Genomic DNA, 20,763 nt, shown 5'->3' on the forward strand with positions numbered 1-20,763 from the left:
ATATAAGGTACCCCTTTGTATATGGATTGGGATCCTTTGGCAAAGGAAGAGCACCCTTTTGGACAGATCAGGTGCCCTTTGGGATCGTTAAATGTAGACATGATTATCATAATCTCATTGGAACTCTTCACGTTGTCAAATAATTGTCAAAACTCTCACTGGGACTATCAAAGTTTATTGGAACTGTCAAAACTATCAAGGGATTTAACTGCTGGACTTTAATTTATTTTTAAAGAAGTGTGGAGTTTAACAAATATTGGTGCTTGATATTTCACTCTGTTCACTTAAGCCTGACAGCTATCATTATAGGATTTATGCTGCAGGACTGCTTTTATAATCTAACATTATCACAATGGGGTGGCTGTTAAGTGAGCAGTTTGATTGACATCTCCAAGTGGTTATAGAATAGAGGTGAATTGGCATGGAGAGTGTAAGGGCAAAGAGTCATGGATGGGTGCCATGAGTTGGCATAAGTTGGCATAGGGGCTATAAAGGACCATTGGGATGAGTGGAGAGCATGTTTTGGCACAGGGAGCATGAGAGCCCATTGAGGGTGATCAAGGAGAAATTGGATAACCTCAGGGGCATGAGGGAATGAGTGGGGCACAGGGTGACATAGGTTGGCGTAGATGAAGACTAGGAAGTATATGGGTAGCTGAGGGGGGGTGAGGGTAGAGGGTCATCTTTTGTTTTGTCCATTGTTCAATAACTTCAAAAAAGTGCCACTGAACTTTCTGTAGAAGCCATCAACTGAAGTATTGGTTCGAGACAAGTAGACCTATAAATCTTAGTTCTATCATGCATAATTCCACCTAATATTTAATAATTTTCTTTTAATTGATATATTTGTTGAATGATAGTACCAATCTGAAATATATGTTGAGATCTTTGCCCCATTCTACCTCCTTACTTTTGATATCCCTCTTATAACCTACTTTCTCTTGTTATCTCTTATCTTTAGCATTATTACAGAGCCTTTCCTACATCTTATTTGTTTTAACCTCTTTATTTATCCGCAGTGTCCTGAAATTTGATGGATTCACCTTATTTTTAATGGTATGATTCATTCTGCATTGTTACTACCTTTTATTTATGAATGTTCCATTGTTCATCTGCAGTATTGTAGCTAGTATTTATTTTCACCTCATCGAGCTCGCTCCTTAGCTTTGCACCTCTCAATTAAGGATCACAGTCCACCTCAAGGAGTTTTGTTGGTCCAATTAGTGGGTTGGCAGCTCAGCAGCACCACCTCTACTGGTGGCTATTGGTGATGTTACAGTTGCAAAGTGAAGGTACTTCAATGGCCAAGGCACCCTCAAAGAGAATTAAGAAGGGGTGTTGAGGGGGAGTGGATTTTGTGGTCCACTGGAAGCATATTACCACAGGAGTGGCTGTTGCCACCGGCCTGTCATCTGTGGGCCAGAGAATGCCCAAAAACGAGACCCCCCCATTACCCTGCAGCTCACTAGGATGTCACTGGGTGGTCTCCCCTAGGAGCACAAGGTCTTTCTGACAGGGAAAAAGTGGTCCTTGATTCATCATTCAAGTGACTCAATTGGGTTCCCGATGGAAGGCCAATTCATCATCTTCCTGTCTCTGACAAAATGGCACAGTAGTGGGAAGATATTGGGTGGGATTTTCCGGCCACATGCACCCCAATATCAAAGTCAACGGACCTTTAAATGGTCCACCAAATTTTCTGTCCCGCCCTTTGTGCGGCGGGCAGGATGGGAAACCTCTGCCCATTGATTTCCTGTGACAATCTCCTGTCTCTTAACCTATCACCAAAGGGCTGGCAAACTTGTAGTCATGAAGTCATTACAGCACAGTATGCAACCCTTCAGCCCATCGAGCTGCAGAGCAATCCGATCAGTCCTGTTTCCTTGCTCTATCCCCATAGCTCTGCAGAGTTATTTCCCTCACAGCTCGACCTGGATGATGAATTGAAGGGAAACATTCAAAAGTTGAACGCTCTTACAAAAAATGAGAGAGAGCTGATTTCAATTAAAATTCCTACTTCTATTAAAACTTATATAACAGCAAACTTACCGTTGAACCTGGGGCACCCATTGCACCAATAGAACCATGATCGCCCTACAAAAGGTGTAAAAAAAAACATTCACTCACAATCCCTTCATTTGATTACCAGCTAAGACTTAATTTTAACAAAATGTTGTTTTCTGCAAATTAAGTTAAGACAATTGAATGGAAAATGTGCTATTCTCAAATATTCTGTTGAATATTTCTCTTGAAGAAAAGACTCACCATTGAAAGGCATTTTGCTGCATTAATCAAATGAAGAGCAACACAATTCTTTTGTGTGATTGGAGAATAGTTACTGCACTGATTTTAACTGATATTCTGATGAACATTGGGTTATTTTCCTCAGGAACATTAATGCCTAGTGGTCAAAATGTTGTACAGCAGAACATTAAGCAATGTTCTGCAAATGTGGTTTCAAGGACATTGCCCTCTGGACTGCTGTGTGATACCAATGCACAAATGCTTAAATGCTTGTTTGGCTAAAATTCTTCACTGTTAATGTAACAAATTGATTGATAACTCTGTTAAAATAGTGGGGAAAGAACTTTAGACAAATCCATTGGCCTTTGCATACTTTGATGACCTGCATTGTAATTTCAGTTAACAAGATGTGCAGTTCAGCCATATTAATGTTAAATTGTTACCTTCTGGCCTGGAGCTCCAAATTCACCTTTATGTCCTTTCAGGCCCAGATGTCCCTGTTAAAGATAATTTTTAAAAGATCATCAATTAAAGTTTTTCCATCAAATACTTAATATTAACAGAAACAGTAGTTTGAACAAATGTTGAAGATACATAAATCACTCTCTTACGGAATGGGTTATTAAGCTAATCTATTGTAGCATATTGGCACACACTTATTGCTATGTCAATGGATGTACTGTGACTGAAATTAAGCTGGTATTATGTTTACTTACCCTCAAACCCTTGATGCCAGGCAGACCAGGGGCACCTGGGAAACCTCGAGCACCCTGAAACCATAGGAACATATTAATGTCCAAGAATACACATAGTCACTCAGGTTGTTTATTTATCAAGGAGAAAAAATGCGACTGCTGATATTTTCTGGACTCATGGTCACCTTGGAAAGAACGAACTTGCATTTATATAGCAATTCTTATGACTAAAATGCTTCACAGCAAACATAGTGAGTGTGGAGAGATTTGTAACTCATTTGGGCACAGCATGGTTCCACAAACAACAAGATAGACAACCAAATAACCATTAATGATGTTGCCTGGAATAAATATTGCCCAAGATAACACTCAAATACCAGTGTCAATACAGGATTTGTTATACCCATGTTTGCCAACAGGAGCATAGTTCATTGATTCACCTAAGAGATTGCATACCAACAGCATAGCCTTCCTTTAATATTGCAGATTATGTGCTCAAATCTAAAGAAAGGGGCTTGAACCCACAACCCTTTTACTCGGAGACAAAATGTGTTACTATTGCATCAAGGTTGGGTCCAGTTCGATTAATGCCATTGGAAGTTCTATTATTGATTTAACCATCGCCCATATCTTTCTTCGCCAGCCCTCAGTACACCTAATTAGCTGGACAATAAAATGCTAGCTCGGTTCTAGGTACCTGTGGCTCTTTGAAAAGGTCACAAAGAAGATATTGTAATCAATGTCAATGAATCTTGAAGGACAAAAATTATCCCGTTAAGCAATTTGCAAGTTGCCTAAGCTAGGATATAGTTTTCTTTTTATTCTTACATGGGTTGTGAGCGTGGCTGGCAAGGGCAGCATTAGTGACCCTTTTCTCATTGCGATTGAGAACGTGATGGTGAACTGCCATCTTGAATACAATCAAATGGCTTGAGAGACCTTCCAGTGAGTAGTTAAGGGCCAATGACAATGCTGTGGAACTGGAGTCACAAATAGACCAGACTAGATAAAGGCGATGGGAGGATATTCCCAATTAAAAAGAATTCACCACAATGGAGTCAAATTTGCCTTGCGTGGCCACAATGGTGGGTGGTGGGGCAGCCTTGGGCATTTCCCATCCACAGCTCATTAACAACTGACAGTAGGGGGGAGCTAACCAATAGGTTGTGGTGAGTGCGAGGAAGTTTCAGCATGTCAAAGGAAGGTGCCATATTTAACGGGTAGCCAATAATAGCTGCATAAAAAAGAAGGGGGGAAGCTGAACAAGAGAAACTGTACAGGAAAGGCTGGAGTCAGAGCTCCAGTGTTTAGTGAGGCATGTGTGTGGCGAAGGAATGGAGAGAGGTGCAGGTCCCAGGAGACAGGAGAGGAGATGAGCATGATCCACAAAGAAGACCTGGCTGGAGCTCACTGAGGAAGTCACAACTTAAAAGCATTGCCAGAAATGTTTCAATGACCAGGTACAATCTAATGGCATTTATCGTAGCAAACTTGCAGCCTGCAGGTCATAAATAGTGCCATAAGATGTGAGGCAAATTAGTCAGCACAAGGATAGGGCATGACTAGGAACCAATATCCACAATGAACCACAGAGTAGTCTCACATTGGAGGCCCAAGAATCCACCCATAGGGGCGTTCAGCTGGACAGAAGAGCTGAGACACCTGGGACTATCTAAAAATGTCAAAACAAGTTCCCGTGAACCGTACACATATCTGCAAGACCCTTTTCCGGGGAGATAGCTGCAGACTAATTAAACATTCAAAAACTCAGTGCATACCAGCCATTAAGAGTTAGAACCCTCAGGACTCTGGGCCTCTAGACCTGCTAGTGTTGTCTGCATTATTCAAACATTACTTTGTGAAAAGTCTTCCAATAAGTGCCCTCTATTATGGGTTCATGCTGTGCAATCCCTTCAATCCCTGACTACAAACACTCTCTGCCTATTTGTTTCATTATTCAATGGTGCGGCCTCCAACCACCACTCACCCTCCACTGAGCTCTTGCCTCCATTCAGCCAGCAAGTTGCTGATACTCCATGGAACCTGTACGTCCCAGGGAAAGTTTTAAATGTCCTTCCAATTCACTGTCACAGTTGGCTACTTAAGAGCCTCAATTCCCCTCCTGCCACTGTACTGCACGTTCCCAATCCCTAGGAAATTTGTCTGGGGGTGGGTAAAATTCCACCAATGGATTTCCTTCGCTAAAGAATAAGATGGATTTTTACAACAACCCGATGGTTTTTTGGGCAGCGTTACTGGGACTGTTGAAGGGTCATATGGACTTGAAACATTCACTCTGTTTCTCTTCACAGATGTTGCCAGAGTTAGAATCCATAGAATCCCTACGATGCAGGAGGCCATTTGGCCCATCAAATGTGCATCGACAACAACAATCCCACCCAGGCCCTATCCACATAATCCCACTTATTTACCCTGCTAATCCTCATGACACTGAGGAGCAATTTATCATGGCCAATCAACCTAAGCCGCACATTTTTGGAATGTGGGAGGAAACTGGAGCACCCGGAGCAAACCCACATAGATATGGGGAGAATGTGCAAATGCCACACAGACAGTCAGCCAAGGCTGGAATTGAACCCAGGCACCTGGTGCTGTGAGGCGGAGTGCTAACTACTGTGCCAACGTACCACTGAGTTTATACAATATTTTATGTTTTTATTACTGAGACTAACTTTTGTTTCTCCCCAGATTAATGTAATGAATTGAATTTAAATTCCCCTATGTGGTGGGATTTGAACTCGCGTGTCTGAAGTCTTAGTCCAGCCCCCTGGATTATTAGGCCAGTAAAATAACAGCTAAACTGGGATTCCCTTGTATCCTTTTGAATGCATAAGATGCCGACTTGTATACTTATAAGGAATACAGCCCGAGATAGGCCGCAGCTATGATTGGCCAGTGATAGGCCCCTTTTGATTAGTGCCAGTTTAGTCTCAGGAAGAAAGAAGGATGTAAGATTTTTCCCACGATTTCCATGGCTCTATCAGCCCTTTCTATCTACCCACATCAGCAACAATCTTTCCTTGTAACTTTAACATTGCTAAAAAGAACCATCTCTGTTAAATTAATTGTGTAGATCCAGATTCAATGCACAACTCTACTGGCTATCATAGAAACCCTACAATGCAGAAGGAAGCCATTCGGCCCACCGAGTCTGCACTGACAACAATCCCACCTAGGCCCTATCCCCATAACCCCACATATTTACCCCGCTAATCCCGTTAACCTACACATCCCGGGACACTAAGGGGCAATTTAGCATGGCCAATACACCTAATCCACTCATCTTTGGACTGTGGGAGGAAACCGGGGCACCCGGAGGAAACCCACGCAGACACGGGGAGAAAATGCAAACTCTACACAGACAGTGACCTAAGCCAGAAATCAAACCCAGATCCCTGGAGCTGTGAGGCAGCAGTGCTAACCACTGTGCCACCACGCCACCCACCGTGCCGTATCCTTGCAACCTCATGAAATACATTGTGATGATTATGGATATTATTGATATCAACATTTTAAAAATGGAACTATCGACTCATGTCACCAATCCAATGTATTGCTTCATTAGAACTAATTCCTTATTTAGCTCACCTATCTTTTAGTTGTTTCTCCACTGCAAAGGTTTTTGTTTTTATAAAGAATGGAGATCAAGATCTATTAAATTGAAAGTCATGAAACATTTCTTTGCAGTTAAATCTAATATCAAGGGATCGGGTTTTGGCATCAGAGGCGGAAATTGAGAGGCTGGAATGGTTCCGCATCACAAACCCACATCTGTCACTGGGAATTTCCCAATGGAAGTCCCCATTTTGGGCTGGAGTTGGACCTGCCATTTCAATCAGAAGTCCCAAGATGGGAAACAAGATGGGAGGGGACTCGGAGCAGGCCTGCTGAAGGGTCCGTCTCGTCTGCCTCTTTTCAAGAGTTACTTAGCGACAACAAGTCTGAGCCTTAATTGCTGGCACTTAAAAATGCAGAGATGAGACCCCCAACTGAGAATCAATCAAAATCAATGACTACCCAAAACATGCCTCTTATATGGATCTGTTGTTCTGACTCTATCACACACTCCAAAACTAATGACCTCCCTCAACGTGAATGTGCCTTCAATACCATTCTTAAATCCACTGACGTACTTTTCAAGAAGAAATCTGTCCTTCTGCCCCACATCTGTATTAGTTCCCACCTCTTCTCACCTGCAGGAGTCACCTACCTGCCCCAGTGAAAATCCTGCAAGGTGACCCATTAGGTCTTTTGATTGAGGTAGGGGGGGCTTCCTCCCTCACACCCTTTCCCACACTTTATATGAATGATTGGGGGTGGAAACAAAGACGTTACTTGCGCCTTTGCTGCTCGGCGGCCATTTTTTTTGCCATCCCTCCTCCACTTGGTCCTATTTCTGGACTGCAAGATGTGGCCCCAGCTGCTTGACTTCAATGATTTTGTGGTTATCAGGCTCCAGTGATCAATGCCACTTCTTAAAATCTAGTTTAGTGATAGGCTCCTTTACCTGCTGTCCATGGAATCCCTGCTCACCAGCGCGCCCTGGCTTTCCAGCATCACCCTTTGGAAATAAAATAAATTTAGTCCATAGATTAATATAATTGTCACTTCAAAGTATTTAATGGGAGTGGATAGCTTCACTAATTATATTTGCTTTATAATTAAAACATTCCTTCAAACCAATCCACCAGCCCACTCTAATATTCTCTGCACTCTTCAAATATGCATTGAAGGTGAATTTCCATGTCGGAGGGAACCTCACAATCATCCACTGGCAATTGAGTGGAAGAGACCAGGAAACCTGGAAAAATAACAGAGATTCTGGGCAGAATTTTCTGTTTTTAATGCAGTGCTGCAGCCGCCGGCCACAATGGCGACTTTGTCTGCCATATCATGAGGAAATCTAAAATAAAATCCAAGAGTGGGTCCCACGACATCATGCTGGCGATGCAGGCTCTGATTAAACGCACCCCACCTGCAACTTAAAGATCAGAGCGCCCTCATTAAAAGCTGGCTTGATACAAAAAATTTAAAGCAGAATACCCTCCTCCCTATTCAACACCCCTCCATTCCCCCATGCACACTGCACCCACACACCTTCCCCCCCTACGGACCAGTACCCAACACACATCCTCAATGCACCCCCCAGCACTGCCCCCAGTAGCATCAGGGGGCAATGTCAGGGGCAGTGCCTAGGTACTTCCGAGGCGTGATCTTCTCACCCCTGAGTGATGCACTCACCTGCTGAGCCCTCTGGTGGGTTCTGCCCATTAGGTGCACACTGTGGGAGAGCAGTCATAATTCACATTGTGCCCTCTTGCCAGCATGAATAGATAATGTAATGGGGGGGGGGAGGGGATTTATCAGGCATAGAGGCCTGATAATTAGATTTAAGTTTATTCTAATCAGGTTCCTAACGTTGAATGTCTGGAATTCTGTTACGTCACTGGTAGGGGGCAGGGGCGATCATGATGAGATTTCCCGCCAAATGTGGGCCTCTTATGAGATTTTGTGTTCCTGTCACCATATGCACCCAATGCAAATGGGAATGCAAAATTCCAACCCTGGGCTGTATTTATCCCATTTTTTTAGGTTTCTGTGGATCCTCCAACAATTTTTTGTGGACAATCTCTGTGGAAATTCACACCGCTGTGTTTTCAATTCTGAAAGTCTGAAAACAGGTTCACCGGAATTTTACCGCCTCGTCCACCTGAGGCTCATAAGATCCCGCCCGAGGCCGACGGAGAATGCGTTCTGCAAGCCCCCCGATTCTGGGCCGGGCGAGGCGATAAAATTCTGGCCATTGACTCAATCCTAGCTGATTCAGAAATAAAACATACCTTAGTATATATCACGTATCCATTCAGAAGGGTGAGTTAGAGTACCACAAACCTTTACTTGTTTAGCAGCACCAAATTAATTCAATGTGTTTTTTTTCAAAGCTTCTTTGGTGTTTATTTTTTCTTTTTAATATAGTTCAGTTTACTCTAGCTTTTTGAAGCTATGTTCACAACATCAACCATTAAGCGTGAGATGGCACAAATTACTTATTGTGTCTGGGAAATGGTGCACCATCTGGAATAATGATACTGGCTCATTGTGGACCTTATTTTTTCTTTGAGAGCAAATCAGTAAGGAATTGAATAAATGTATTTTTTAAAAATCTACTCACGTCTTCGCCGGATTTTCCAATTGCTCCCTCAGGGCCACGGTTACCAATTGCACCCTACCATTTAACAGAAAAGAAAAGTATTACCCACAGTGCTGGAAGACAGCTGCGTTCACTTACAAAGGCATCTGAAGTACTCATAATGATATAATGTTGGTTACGTGTCATGTTAGTGGTTTCAAAGTTCTCTTACTGCATGATGCACATTTTAATGACAATGTTTGAAGGCTTACCATTGATCCCAAGTCACCAGGTTCCCCAGGTAAGCCAGGCATGCCTTTAGGGCCCTAATTGTACAGGAGCAAAACAAAAGCATGTTTAAAGACAAGGCTGATGTATACACACAAAATACTGCATGTGGTTATATTCAGTGTAAGATAAGGGAATAGATTCAATGAGGTGGCAGGGTGGCACAGCGGTTAGCACTGCCGCCTCACAGCTCCAGGAACCTGGGTTCAATTCCAGCCTTGGATGACTATCTGTGTGGAGTTTGCACGTTCTCCCTGTCTGTGTGTGGATTTCCGCTGGGTGCTCCGGTTTCCTCCCACAGTCCAAAGATGTGCGGGTTAGGTGCATTGGCCATACTAAATTGCCCCTTAGCGTCCAGGGATGCGTAGGTTAGAGGGATTAGTGGGTAAATATGTGCGATTACAAGGGTAGGGCCTGGGTGGGATTGTTGTCGGGGCAGGCTCGATGGGCCATTCAGCTCCTTCTGCACTGTAGGGATTCTATGATTCTATAGTCAAACAGACATCATATGGAATTTGCCACACAGAAGGAGGCTTTTGTGTCCATGTCAGTAATAGCCCTTCAGCTGAAGCTTTTGGCTGGGATTTTCCGGCCACTTTTGCCCCAAGACCGGAAAATCCTGCCCGAGGTCAACGGATCTTTGCATGGTCCGTGTCCCACCCGCTACAATTCCTGTGGCGGGAGGGATGGGAAAATTCCGGTCTTTGACTCAAATATTATTTTCCTGCATCCTTCTTTCTTTTCAAACATTTTTCTGGTTCCAATTAAATGTGTTGCAGGCCAGCTTTACACCCATCCCAGGTGCAGACTGGGGTATTGGGGAAATGTAAAATTGGGTAGGATGCTAGGGCAGCAGAGTGGCACAGTGGTTCGCACTGCTGCCTCACAGCACCAAGGATCCAGGTTCAATTCAGGTCTTGGGTGACTGTGTGGAATTTACACGTTTGTCTGCATGGGTTTCCTCCAGGTGTTCTGATTCCTCCCCACAGTTCAAAGATGTGCAGGCTAGGTGGATTGGTCATGCTAAACTGTCCTTTAGTGTCCCAAGATGTGTAGGTTACGGGAAATACATGGAGTTATGGGGATAGGGCCTGGGTGGGATGCTGTGTTGGAGAGTTGGTGCAGACTCGATGGGCCAAATGGTCTCCTTCTGAACTGTAGGGATTCTATAAGGTGCTGTGCCCATCATCCTCCTGCCCCCACTGGATAGGTGGCAGATGACCCACTCTCCCTTAGGCCAATTGAGACCCTTAATGGGCCACTTATTATCATGTCAAAACTGTATATTGCTCTGAAAATCTTTATTATACCCTTTCTTAACATTGTCTACCCTTGGCTCCCAACATAACTGGCAGCAGATCACCTGAGTCCTCAGGGAAACAGCACAGATCTAAAGTTGCAAGGTTTATGTAACTCCTGGTGCTTCCTGTTTTATTTTAAGAGAAATTTTCAACACTTGCAGCTATTTTTGGACTGAAGTATTAAGATGAATCAAATTCTTACATGGAAACGGGTAAATCCTGGGCTTGTTAAAATCAGTTCGTGACATTCTTTTGCATCGTCATATTGAATGTATTTCCCGAGCAGGCTGTGGGGCTGTTCCTTCAGGTTGGAGGGGCTGTGAAGTGTCAGCCAGCAACTTGCAAATGTGTTTTGAATTGAATTTCCCAGCATGGGTGATTGCGGGAGTGGAGGCCAATTGGCTGCTGTATCTGACAGCAACGTTTACCAGGCATGTAAGCTACTGAAGGCACTTTTCCTGTTTTGGAGCGAGGATCGATTCCCCAGTGGTCTTGCTGCCCAGCACTTAGCCGCATGTTTAAAACAACTGAGGGTAAGCTGGTGTCAGCTAAGGTCGAGTCCACCATTTGCAAAAAGTTTCCTCACATCAGGACAACGTGATCGAGTGAAATTGAGACCCAAATGTCTACAGTTACAAGTTCTAGACAATTAAATAATAAAGCAATTAACTTAACAATAATTCAGTGAAATATTGAGAAAACCAGTCAAAAAAGAGAACTCATATTGCATTGGTCCATTTAACCCACAGGAAGATAATATATTTTGACTAAGAGCTTCCTCAGAGCTGCTTCCACTACTTCACTGTGTATGTAAATCGGGTTTTTGGTAGTTGCCTAACACCAACAGAGCAGAAGTAGTTCCAGAAATTTCCTGGCCTTGATGCCCCAGGTAGGATTTTTCACCCCTCCCCCAAAACCCGCAGCGTGTTTTCCGGAAGTGAAGTCAGCTCGCCATTGGCTGGTGGCATAATCTTCCAGTCCCGCCGATGTCAATGGCATTTTGCGTTGTGCGCGGATCACTGGGGAGCCCACATGGGAGGGAGGCGGGTCACCATTGATGGGACCAGAAGGTCCTGCCAGAGAGAGGGGCTGGAAAATTCTGCCCCTTGTTATCTCTTTTTCTCGGGATGATGTCTAGCAGCAGCGCATTCCTCATATTGCCGCCACAAACACCCCCTCCCCACACCGCCCACACCTCCACCCACACCCCTAACAACCCAAACACTCCAAACCCTTACCCTCATTCTCCAATCACAATTGAACCAGAAGCTCTGCCGGCGGTTAGTGGTGAGCCATCTTCACCACCGGAAAACACACCGCGAGGGGGCTGGAAAATGTGGCCCAATATCTTCAAACAAAATTTCATAAGAACATAAGAACATAAGAAATAGGAGCAGGAGTAGGCCATCTGGCCCTTCGAGCCTGCCCCGCCATTCAACAAGATCATGGCTGATCTGAAGCGAATCAGTTCCACTTACCCGCCTGCTCCCCATATCCCCTAATTCCCTTATCGATCAGAAAACTATCTACCCGTGATTTAAACATATTCAATGAGGAAGCCTCCACCACTTCAATGGGCAGAGAATTCCAGAGATTCACTACACTCTGAGAGAAGAAGTTCCCCCTCAACTCTGTTCTGAACCGGCCCCCCCTTATTTTGAGGCTGTGCCCTCTAGTTCTGGTTTCCCTTCTAAGTGGAAAGAATCTCTCCACCTCTACCCTATCCAGCCCCTTCATTATCTTATATGTCTCTGTAAGATCACCCCTCATCCTTCTAAACTCCAACGAGTACAGACCCAATCTGTTTAATCTCTTTTAATTTCATTCAACTTTAGTCCACATTAATGAATCCATGACAGTTTGAGCATAAATTGCTGCCCCTTCCAATCCCTGATTGGAATACACTGAAATGATTAATAAAAAGTGCTTACTGCTGCTCCCGAGGCTCCTGGGGCTCCTCTTGAGCCTACTTCACCCTAGAGAATAAAGCAAAAATAATGAATAGTGATGAAACAAATGAAATGAGTACTGATTCTGTGTGGAGGTTAATCACACAAGGTAGTGCTTTTGCAGCATTTTTCATTTGGGTTATTTCTCTGCCAGTCTTCTAAGAGAGCAATGGACTCCGCTACCAGTAGGAATTTAGCAGGAGCGCAGGAGATAAGTGATAATGGCTACCTCAGAGGGTGAGCCGTTTCAGTCAGTCTATTCCATTCTGGATTGCACTGATAGAATTTTGATCGCAAGACACTAAATTAGTTGATGCATCAAAATGAACAGATAAGAAGTTAATGCAGGAGGTTTATATTATTGTGTGAATTGTGTCATTACAATAATGGATTCTTTTGTTTGTAAATTTTTATTCCATCCAAAAAAACACATTGAATCCAGTTGCTGGTTCCCATGAGAGGAACAAACAAGATCCAAGCTGACAAGAAGACGCATTGCGCCCCATCCTGGGCTCGATCTGACACTTCATCTGAGCCCAAAAGCCGAGATGGCTTTGAAAAATTGCATCAGGTGATGCCTCAGTTGAACATTATTGGCTACCCTGATCATTGGCTCTACCCTCGCCTGGGCGAATCACCTGCTCGATAATGGATTCATCCGGTCAATCCAATTTTCAGGGAAATCCACTAGCTTTACATCATAGCGACCATTTCCAGGACAACTTCAGGAGGTGTGTATATTTAGGGCAGATTAAAGAGTATTGGACAGGATTTTACGGCCTTGCTTGTCCCGAAAACGTAAAATCCTGTCCGAGGTCAACAGACCTTTCTATGGTTCTGACCCTCATCCACTCCGATTCCCGTGGTTTGGAGAGAATGTCCCTAAACTCTATTAAGTATAGTAACAAGTTGTTTCCTGCATCACATTTAGATTTAGAAATTTGAGTGATATTGGGATTTTCTGATACTTAAGTTCAAAAATTCACGTGTAACTGTATTTAATTATGATACTTAGTAATGACTAACTGGAGAAATGACTACAACAACAACTTCCCTTTATATGGCACCTTTAATATTGCATCTCCCAAGGAGCTACACAGGAGCATTGTAAAACAAAGTATTCACCAGGCCACGTTATGCACCGAGCCACATAAGGAGACATCAGGTCAGGGACCAAAAACTTGGTCAAAAGGGTAGGTTTTAAGGAGTGCCTTGAAGGAAGAAAGTGAGGTACACAGGGGAAGAGTTGTACAGAAGGAATTGCAGAGGTTGAAGCCTCACCAACTAAATGCATGGCCACCAAGGGTCAATTATGATTGGGAATGTGCAGGAGGCCAGAATGAGGGAAGCACAGATAACTCAGAGGGCTTTGGGGCTGGAGGAATTTATAGGGATAGCAAGGGGCAAAGCCATGAATCATAGAATCCCCTTCTGGAGGGAATTGAAACCAAGAATGTGAATCTTAAAACCAGCCAGCGCTGGGGTGATTGGGAACAGCTGCGAGTTAAGACATGGACAGCAGGGTTTTGGATGACCTCAAGTATACGGAGGGTAGAATGTGGGAGAGTAGCCAGGAATGTACTGGAACAGCCGAGTGTAGAAGTAACAAAGGCACAGATGGGGGTTTCAGCTTGAGATGGCTGAGATGGGATTAAGGTAAGCAATGCCACAGAGTGGAAATAGGCAGTCTTGGATATGGCATGAATATGATGTCAGAAGCTCATTTTGGGATCAAATGTGACATCAAAGTTGCAAACAGACTGGCTTCATCTCAGACTGTTGCAATGGAAAGGGGTGGAGTCGTTAGTTAGGGAACAGAGTTTGCCGGGGGGGGACACCAAAAATACTGGTTTCAGCTTTCCCAATATTAAATCGGAGGAATTTTCTGCTCATCCAGTGCTGGATGTTAGAGTAGTCTGATAATAACAGTGGAGGAGTCGAGAAGATGGCAATGTTGTCAGCATAAATGTCAAGAAGGAGCAGTGGTTGGTAGATTGGTCCTTGGGGGACATCAGAGGTAATTGTGCAGGGACAGAAAAATAAACATTGCAAATTATTCCGTTGCTATGATTAGATAAATAAGAATGGAACCACTTAAGAGCAGCGCCACCCAGTTGGAAGACACGGGAGAAGCTTCAAAGGAGAATGGTGTGACTAACTGTGTCAAAGGCTGAAAACGGGTTGAGATGGATGAGGAGGGAAAGTTTACCTTTGTCATATCACATAAAATGTCATTTGTGACTTTGATAAGAGCTATTTCCATACTGTGGCAGGGGCCAAATGTAGGAGTTAGACTTGCCTCAGTTTCTATTGCAATTCAAACATAATTAATCTAGCATGGTCTCCAAATCCTGTGATTTGAAATCCATTTCAATTTCAGTGTACTGTGTGAATATTCTAACCAACCTTGGAGATTTGGGACACTACAGCTTGAATTTTCCAATTAGAGAGGGCTGTAGTGCCTTCATGCCATTGTAATATAAAGGTGCTCGGTAGAGCAAGGGTTACCGTGGGACTGGAGAATAACAGCACCCACAGTATGATGTATAGAGTCACAATGTAATAGACTCTGAGAGAACAATTGAGAGAGAACACAGTGTAAGCAATCAGTCTGCATGGGAGCAGCACCATGCAAGACAGTAACTTGAGATCTGTAAATAGTTAGACCAACTAACAAATTAACATACAAACATAAAAATAAACAGTGAGATAAAATCAAGTTACTGCAGATGCTGGAATCTGAGACAAAAATGGAAAATGCTGGAAAATCTTAGCAGATCTGTGGAGAGAGAATAGAGCCAACATTTCAAGTCTGGATGACAGAGCTTGGATGAAGAGTCATCCAGACTTAAAACATTGGCTCTGTTCTGTCTTCACAAATGCTGTCAGACCTGCTGAGATTTTCCAGCATTTTCTGACAAAAATAAACAGTTAATATTTAATCATACAAGTCTCAAGATCTCCTCTTTGGAACATCTATAGAACCCATATTAAACAAAAACAGTCACAAAATTTCCTTCAGAATAATATTGTAAAAATTATTCCTGCTGCACTGACAGTACAAGCGTAGGTCCTCACTGACTGACAATGCTAAACATCCATGCTAGACTGCTGAAACCACTAGTGTTCAGTGGGAGCAAACCATAAGAAATACAGTGAAGGGCATATGTCCTGTATTTTCATTTCATTTACGTGGGCTTGTTCACCAGGAAATGGAAGTGTGGATCCTTCATGTCTTTTAATATCATGTTCAGGTAAGCAAGATTAGGAAAGAGTATAGGTTGGAGTGAGGCATTCAAAAACGGCAGCATTGATATCAAATCATCAGTGCGCACTGATTGCCTTCATAATCTGCTCTGCATGCTGCTGGCAGTCATTAGGCACACACCCAAACTCCTTTGCCAAGGTTGTGTCCAGCACATTTCCCATTGCAAGCGTGTATGTGAATCTCAGGTAACATTTTTGAGTATTAGGAGGCTACATGGTACTGAAGAACTGGACGCGACTGAACCCAATGGGTAGAAAATATATTAACTTTTAAATTGTTTTATTCTGCTCATTGTGATTTTTGAATATATACTTGGAAAGCTAATGCTACAGACTATTTTTACAAAATTTATTGAACTCCTCATTGGCACAACACCCTGACAGTGCCAACCTTTGCCAAGGGGCAGACCCCAGTGGGAGCCTCATGTGGGGTGAGGGGTGTGGAGTAGAATTCATTTGTCTATGGTGATGGGCAGGAGTGGATGGGGGAGCAGGGGATGCTGGCTCTGGCCATTTGGGGTGGCAAGGGGGAGGTGGGATGCTGGCTCCGACTGTGTGAAGCAGGCTGGGGTGAAGGGGCTAATGACCAGTGGGAGGGGGACAGGTCCTGTAATCGGTGGGGGTGGGGGGGGGGGTGAGGAAAAGGGGAAAATGACTGGGGAGTTTGGGGAGATGGTTGGAAAGGGGACAATGATCGGGTTGGGGGGTTTGAAGTGAAAGTCGGCTTCAATCATCTGGGGGGTGGGGGGGGGACGGTGGGGGGGGAGGTGGCGGGGGGGGGGGGGGGGCGGTGGAGGGGGGGGGGGGGAGTGTTTGCCCCTGAGACCTCTGTGGTGGGCTGGGGAGAGGTTTATTGTTATCCTGATCAGGGTGCCCTTTAAACATGGTGCCTGATTTCAATGCAGCTGGGATTCGCTGGCGTGTTGAGGCCCTGCTCCTTCGCATGATGATGTGGAGATGCCGGCGTTGGACTGGGGTAAACACAGTAAGAGTTTTAACAACACCAGGTTAAAGTCCAACAGGTTTATTTTGTAGCAAATGCCATTTGCTACCAAATAAACCTGTTGGACTTTAACCTGGTGTTGTTAAAACTCTTACTGCCTTTACATGATGGCATTAAACATACCTCATTGATATTTTTACAGTGTTGTAAGATCTGAAGAGAAAAACCGACATGTTTCTTCAGAGAGGAACACACTGTTTTTTTTGCTGGAAACAACACTCTGCCCAGAATGTAAGATATACAAGTGTTGTTTCCAATTTCCTAGCTAACTAATGCATATTTTTGATATACCAAGTTGTATTTATTCTCACAGAACAGATAGTGTATTGCATTCTGTGCCATAATTTAAGCAGTCCTATCATATACTGAACACGCAATAAAATATTTTTGAAAACTGTCTTACCATAGATCCAGGCACCATTCCCAAATGGCCACGCAAACCGGATTTCTCATCACCACCAGCCATCTGAGACACAAGATGCTGTAAGAGGGCAAGCAGGAGTTAAAATCTGCTGCATGTTAACAGTGAACAGAAATGGCAGCTGAATGATAAAATGAAAGTCAAATACACTGAGGAAGAAGGCTTAATAAGTTAAAATGACTGTTATGTGTATGTTATGAATATCTGACATGAGATAAACAGTGCATGCCATTGTTCTCTTGGCCAAAATTTTCCAGCTGTTCCTGCCAGCAGGATCTTCCGGACCTGCCAAGGGCCCCCCACCCGCCCGGACCTGCCAAGGGCCCCCCACCCGCGCCCCCCCCCCCTCCCCTCCCCCCCGCCCCATTGCAGGTTACCTGGCAGTGGAGGGTGCCAACAAAGGGAAAATCTGTTGATAGTGGTGGGATTAAAAGCTTCCGTCGCCAGTCAATGGCAGGCCACCTATGCCACTGCAAAACATGCCATGCGGGGGCAATCCCGCTCCTTGCATTTTATATTTATGCTACAAATAGACACATCCCCTGGAATTTTCAAGCTGTTCCCGACGGCGGGATCGTGTAGTCCCACCAACGGCAAACCCCTGCTGCATGTTTCCCAGCAGTGAGGGGATGCATAAAACCAGGAAGTAGCACGGAGGCACAGTGGTTAGCACTGCTGCCTCACAGCGCCAGGGACCCAGGTTTAATTCCGGCTTGCGTGAATGTCTGTGCGGAGTTTGCACGTTCTCCACTTGTCTGCATGGGTTTCCTCTGGGTGCTTTGGTTTCCTCCCACACTCCAAAGATGTGCAGGTTAGGTGGATTGGCCATGCTAAATTGCCCCTTCGTGTCCCAAGACAAGTAGGTGGATTAGCCATGGTAAATGTGTCGGGTTACGGGGAATGGGACTGGGTGAGATACTCTGTCAGAGAGTTGGTGCAGACTCAATGGGCCAGATGGCCTCTTTTTGCACTGAAGGGATTCTGTGTGTTTTTAGTAAGGAACATCCGCCAACTCCCACACCCTGGGAAAGAAAGCAGCAGCATCAGCTGGAACTGCGGTTTAAATGCTGTTCGGGGCCAAGGAAAGGGATGGGCTACGCTGTTTAAAAATGTCATTCTGACGGCTCCCAGCCCTTGACCTAAACCTTGATGCAGAGGGCTTGCATTGACTCAGCATTCTGAAGGGGACAATTGGCAAGGCTTGAGTCTTCCTTTCCCTCTGCGGAAAGGCCAAGGATGATGATTGAGGAGGATTCAAGACTGGGGATTTATTTACATAAAGCTTTTTCTGGAAGCTGGTCACTATATCCTGCTTCTAAGTCATAGAGTCATAGAGCTTTACAGCATGGAAACAGGCCCTTCGGCCCAACTTGTCCATACCGCCCCTTTTTTTTAAACCCCTAAGCTAGTCCCAAGTGCGCTGTTCATTACTGTCCTCCAATTTTTATGGCTTCTCCCCCAAAAAATCAAAACCAGTTCCATCTATTCTTCCCGCCTTCATTGACAAGTACAAGCTGGAGGAATTATGGGCTGTGTAACTGCTCTAACAAATGATGACTTGAGCTTTTAGATGCAATTGTAGAGATTATTCTTTGGTTGTACATGAGGTACATGAAAAACGATGCTTTTCAGCCTAAAAATCATGTGTGTTGACTTTTACATGAGATCGACTTTTATACAATTGGGCTCTAACTCATTTAAACAATAAATGCCATCCTCCAGAACTAGAAACTAGTACAATCTGATGAAAAAAATGTCAAAGTGGAAAGTTTCTGTGAATATCAGGTGGTTTGGTGTAAAAAATGCAGCAACATGCAATAATATTGCTTCAAGTGGATGCAATGTAGTGAACCTTGGCGACATAAAATAAGCAAAAAAAAACAACTGATACACAATCCATGAATAGCAATTTATAGAAACTAGAGATTCAACTGGTTTCGCAGTTAAGCACACTGTTGGTAGTTTCAAAATCACTAGTTTTAATGTGACTACCATTTTGTAGTTTGAATTAATATGTCCTTGAGCATTTTCTACTAAAATCGATGGAAGCCATTTTGAAATAAAAACTAAACCCGCATTATTGGACATCAGCCAGGTTAGTTAATAGATAGCCTTAATTATGAGACAATTAAAGAATAAGTAATTTGTTAATAGATATGTTCAGAATGTTGGAAATGCGATTTGGAATACAAAAGTTTGTAACTGTTATAATTACGGACATATTATTAACACTTGACTATTAATACGGACTCTTAAAGTGCTTTAGGAATAAGAATCTTGTGTGCTTAGGCCACAAAAAAATAGAGATGACATGACTTATTAACCTTGGCTGGAAGGGAAGAATAGGCCGTTATTTACAGGACCTCACCTTAAAATGACAGACCACACTTGCCCCAAGACATGGCGGCACAGTGGCAAGCACTGCTGCCTCACAGAGCCAGGGACCTGGGTTCGATTCCCAGCTTGAGCCACTGTCTGTGCAGAGACTGCACGTTCTCCCCGTGTCTGAGTGGGCTTTCTCCGGGTTCTCTGGTTTCCTCCCACAGTCCAAAAGATGTGCTGGTTAGGTGGATTGGGCATGCTAAATTCTCCCTCAGTGTACCCGAACAGGCGCTGGAGTGTGGCGACGAGGGGATTTTCACAGTAACTTCATTGCAGTGTTAATGTAAGCCTACTTGTGACACTAATAATTTCAAAGGGAACAACAAGTTACACTGTATGAGAAAAGTAATTCTGATTGGTTAGCGAGTTGGCTCTGAGTGGATGAGACATTGCCATGGAGAATGCACCAAGCATCTATTGTCTCTCCTTGTTGGGTTTATTCAAAAAAGATGACAGATTTCTTATGCCTACAGCGGACAGTTCCCTGAGTATGAATATATGCAAGTGTAAGTGAGCGACAATAGGAGCCCAACTAATAGCCTTAAACTAGTTGTTAATGTAATTCAGAGCACCGTCAAAGACAAAGCTTATGCTTTGGAAATACTTACACCTGGCAATCCAGAATGAGTGGGGTGTCCTGGTGGACCAGGAGGGCCAGGTTCTCCAGGAATTCCAGGCACGCCATCACTTCCAGATGGACCAGGCACACCCTACAGACAAAATGTTTTCCAAGAATTAATGAAGGTGTTAGGAAAAGTTGCAAAGCTTTGATTAAATTCCCAGGTTTACTTTCTCTCATCTCATATGAATTCACTCTATCCTTGAACTATAGTAAATAAATTGTCAATTTCCAACCACAATGGTTCTTTGTGCACAAAATCAACCATGGGACGAACCAAGAATACCTATTGTTAAATGATTTTCTATTTTTCTTGATCTCTTCTAAAGTCATGTCTGTAACATTAAGATAATTGCAATTTGTCATTTCATAATATGATATTGGATAAGAAAAGAATCCTACCAACTTCTCTGGAGCATACTATTAGTCATGGTTGAGTCACT

At 43.8% G+C, this 20,763-nt stretch overlaps 1 protein-coding gene across 1 annotated transcript in view; it reads right to left on the bottom strand.

The window, feature by feature from the left end:
- Positions 1-20,763, bottom strand: part of col5a2b (collagen, type V, alpha 2b) — a 279,221-nt gene that overhangs the window by 120,504 nt on the left and 137,954 nt on the right. The window contains exons 7-15 of the mRNA XM_078228547.1: positions 20,310-20,411; positions 17,302-17,379; positions 12,611-12,655; positions 9,363-9,416; positions 9,133-9,186; positions 7,468-7,521; positions 2,961-3,014; positions 2,688-2,741; positions 2,050-2,094 (exon numbers count right to left, since the gene is read on the bottom strand). Of these exons, the coding sequence (XP_078084673.1) occupies positions 2,050-2,094; positions 2,688-2,741; positions 2,961-3,014; positions 7,468-7,521; positions 9,133-9,186; positions 9,363-9,416; positions 12,611-12,655; positions 17,302-17,379; positions 20,310-20,411 (540 nt within the window). The remainder of the gene's footprint in view (positions 1-2,049; positions 2,095-2,687; positions 2,742-2,960; positions 3,015-7,467; positions 7,522-9,132; positions 9,187-9,362; positions 9,417-12,610; positions 12,656-17,301; positions 17,380-20,309; positions 20,412-20,763) is intronic.

Source organism: Mustelus asterias, chromosome 14 (genome assembly GCF_964213995.1).
Source record: "Mustelus asterias chromosome 14, sMusAst1.hap1.1, whole genome shotgun sequence".
Classification (NCBI taxonomy): Eukaryota; Metazoa; Chordata; class Chondrichthyes; order Carcharhiniformes; family Triakidae; genus Mustelus; species Mustelus asterias.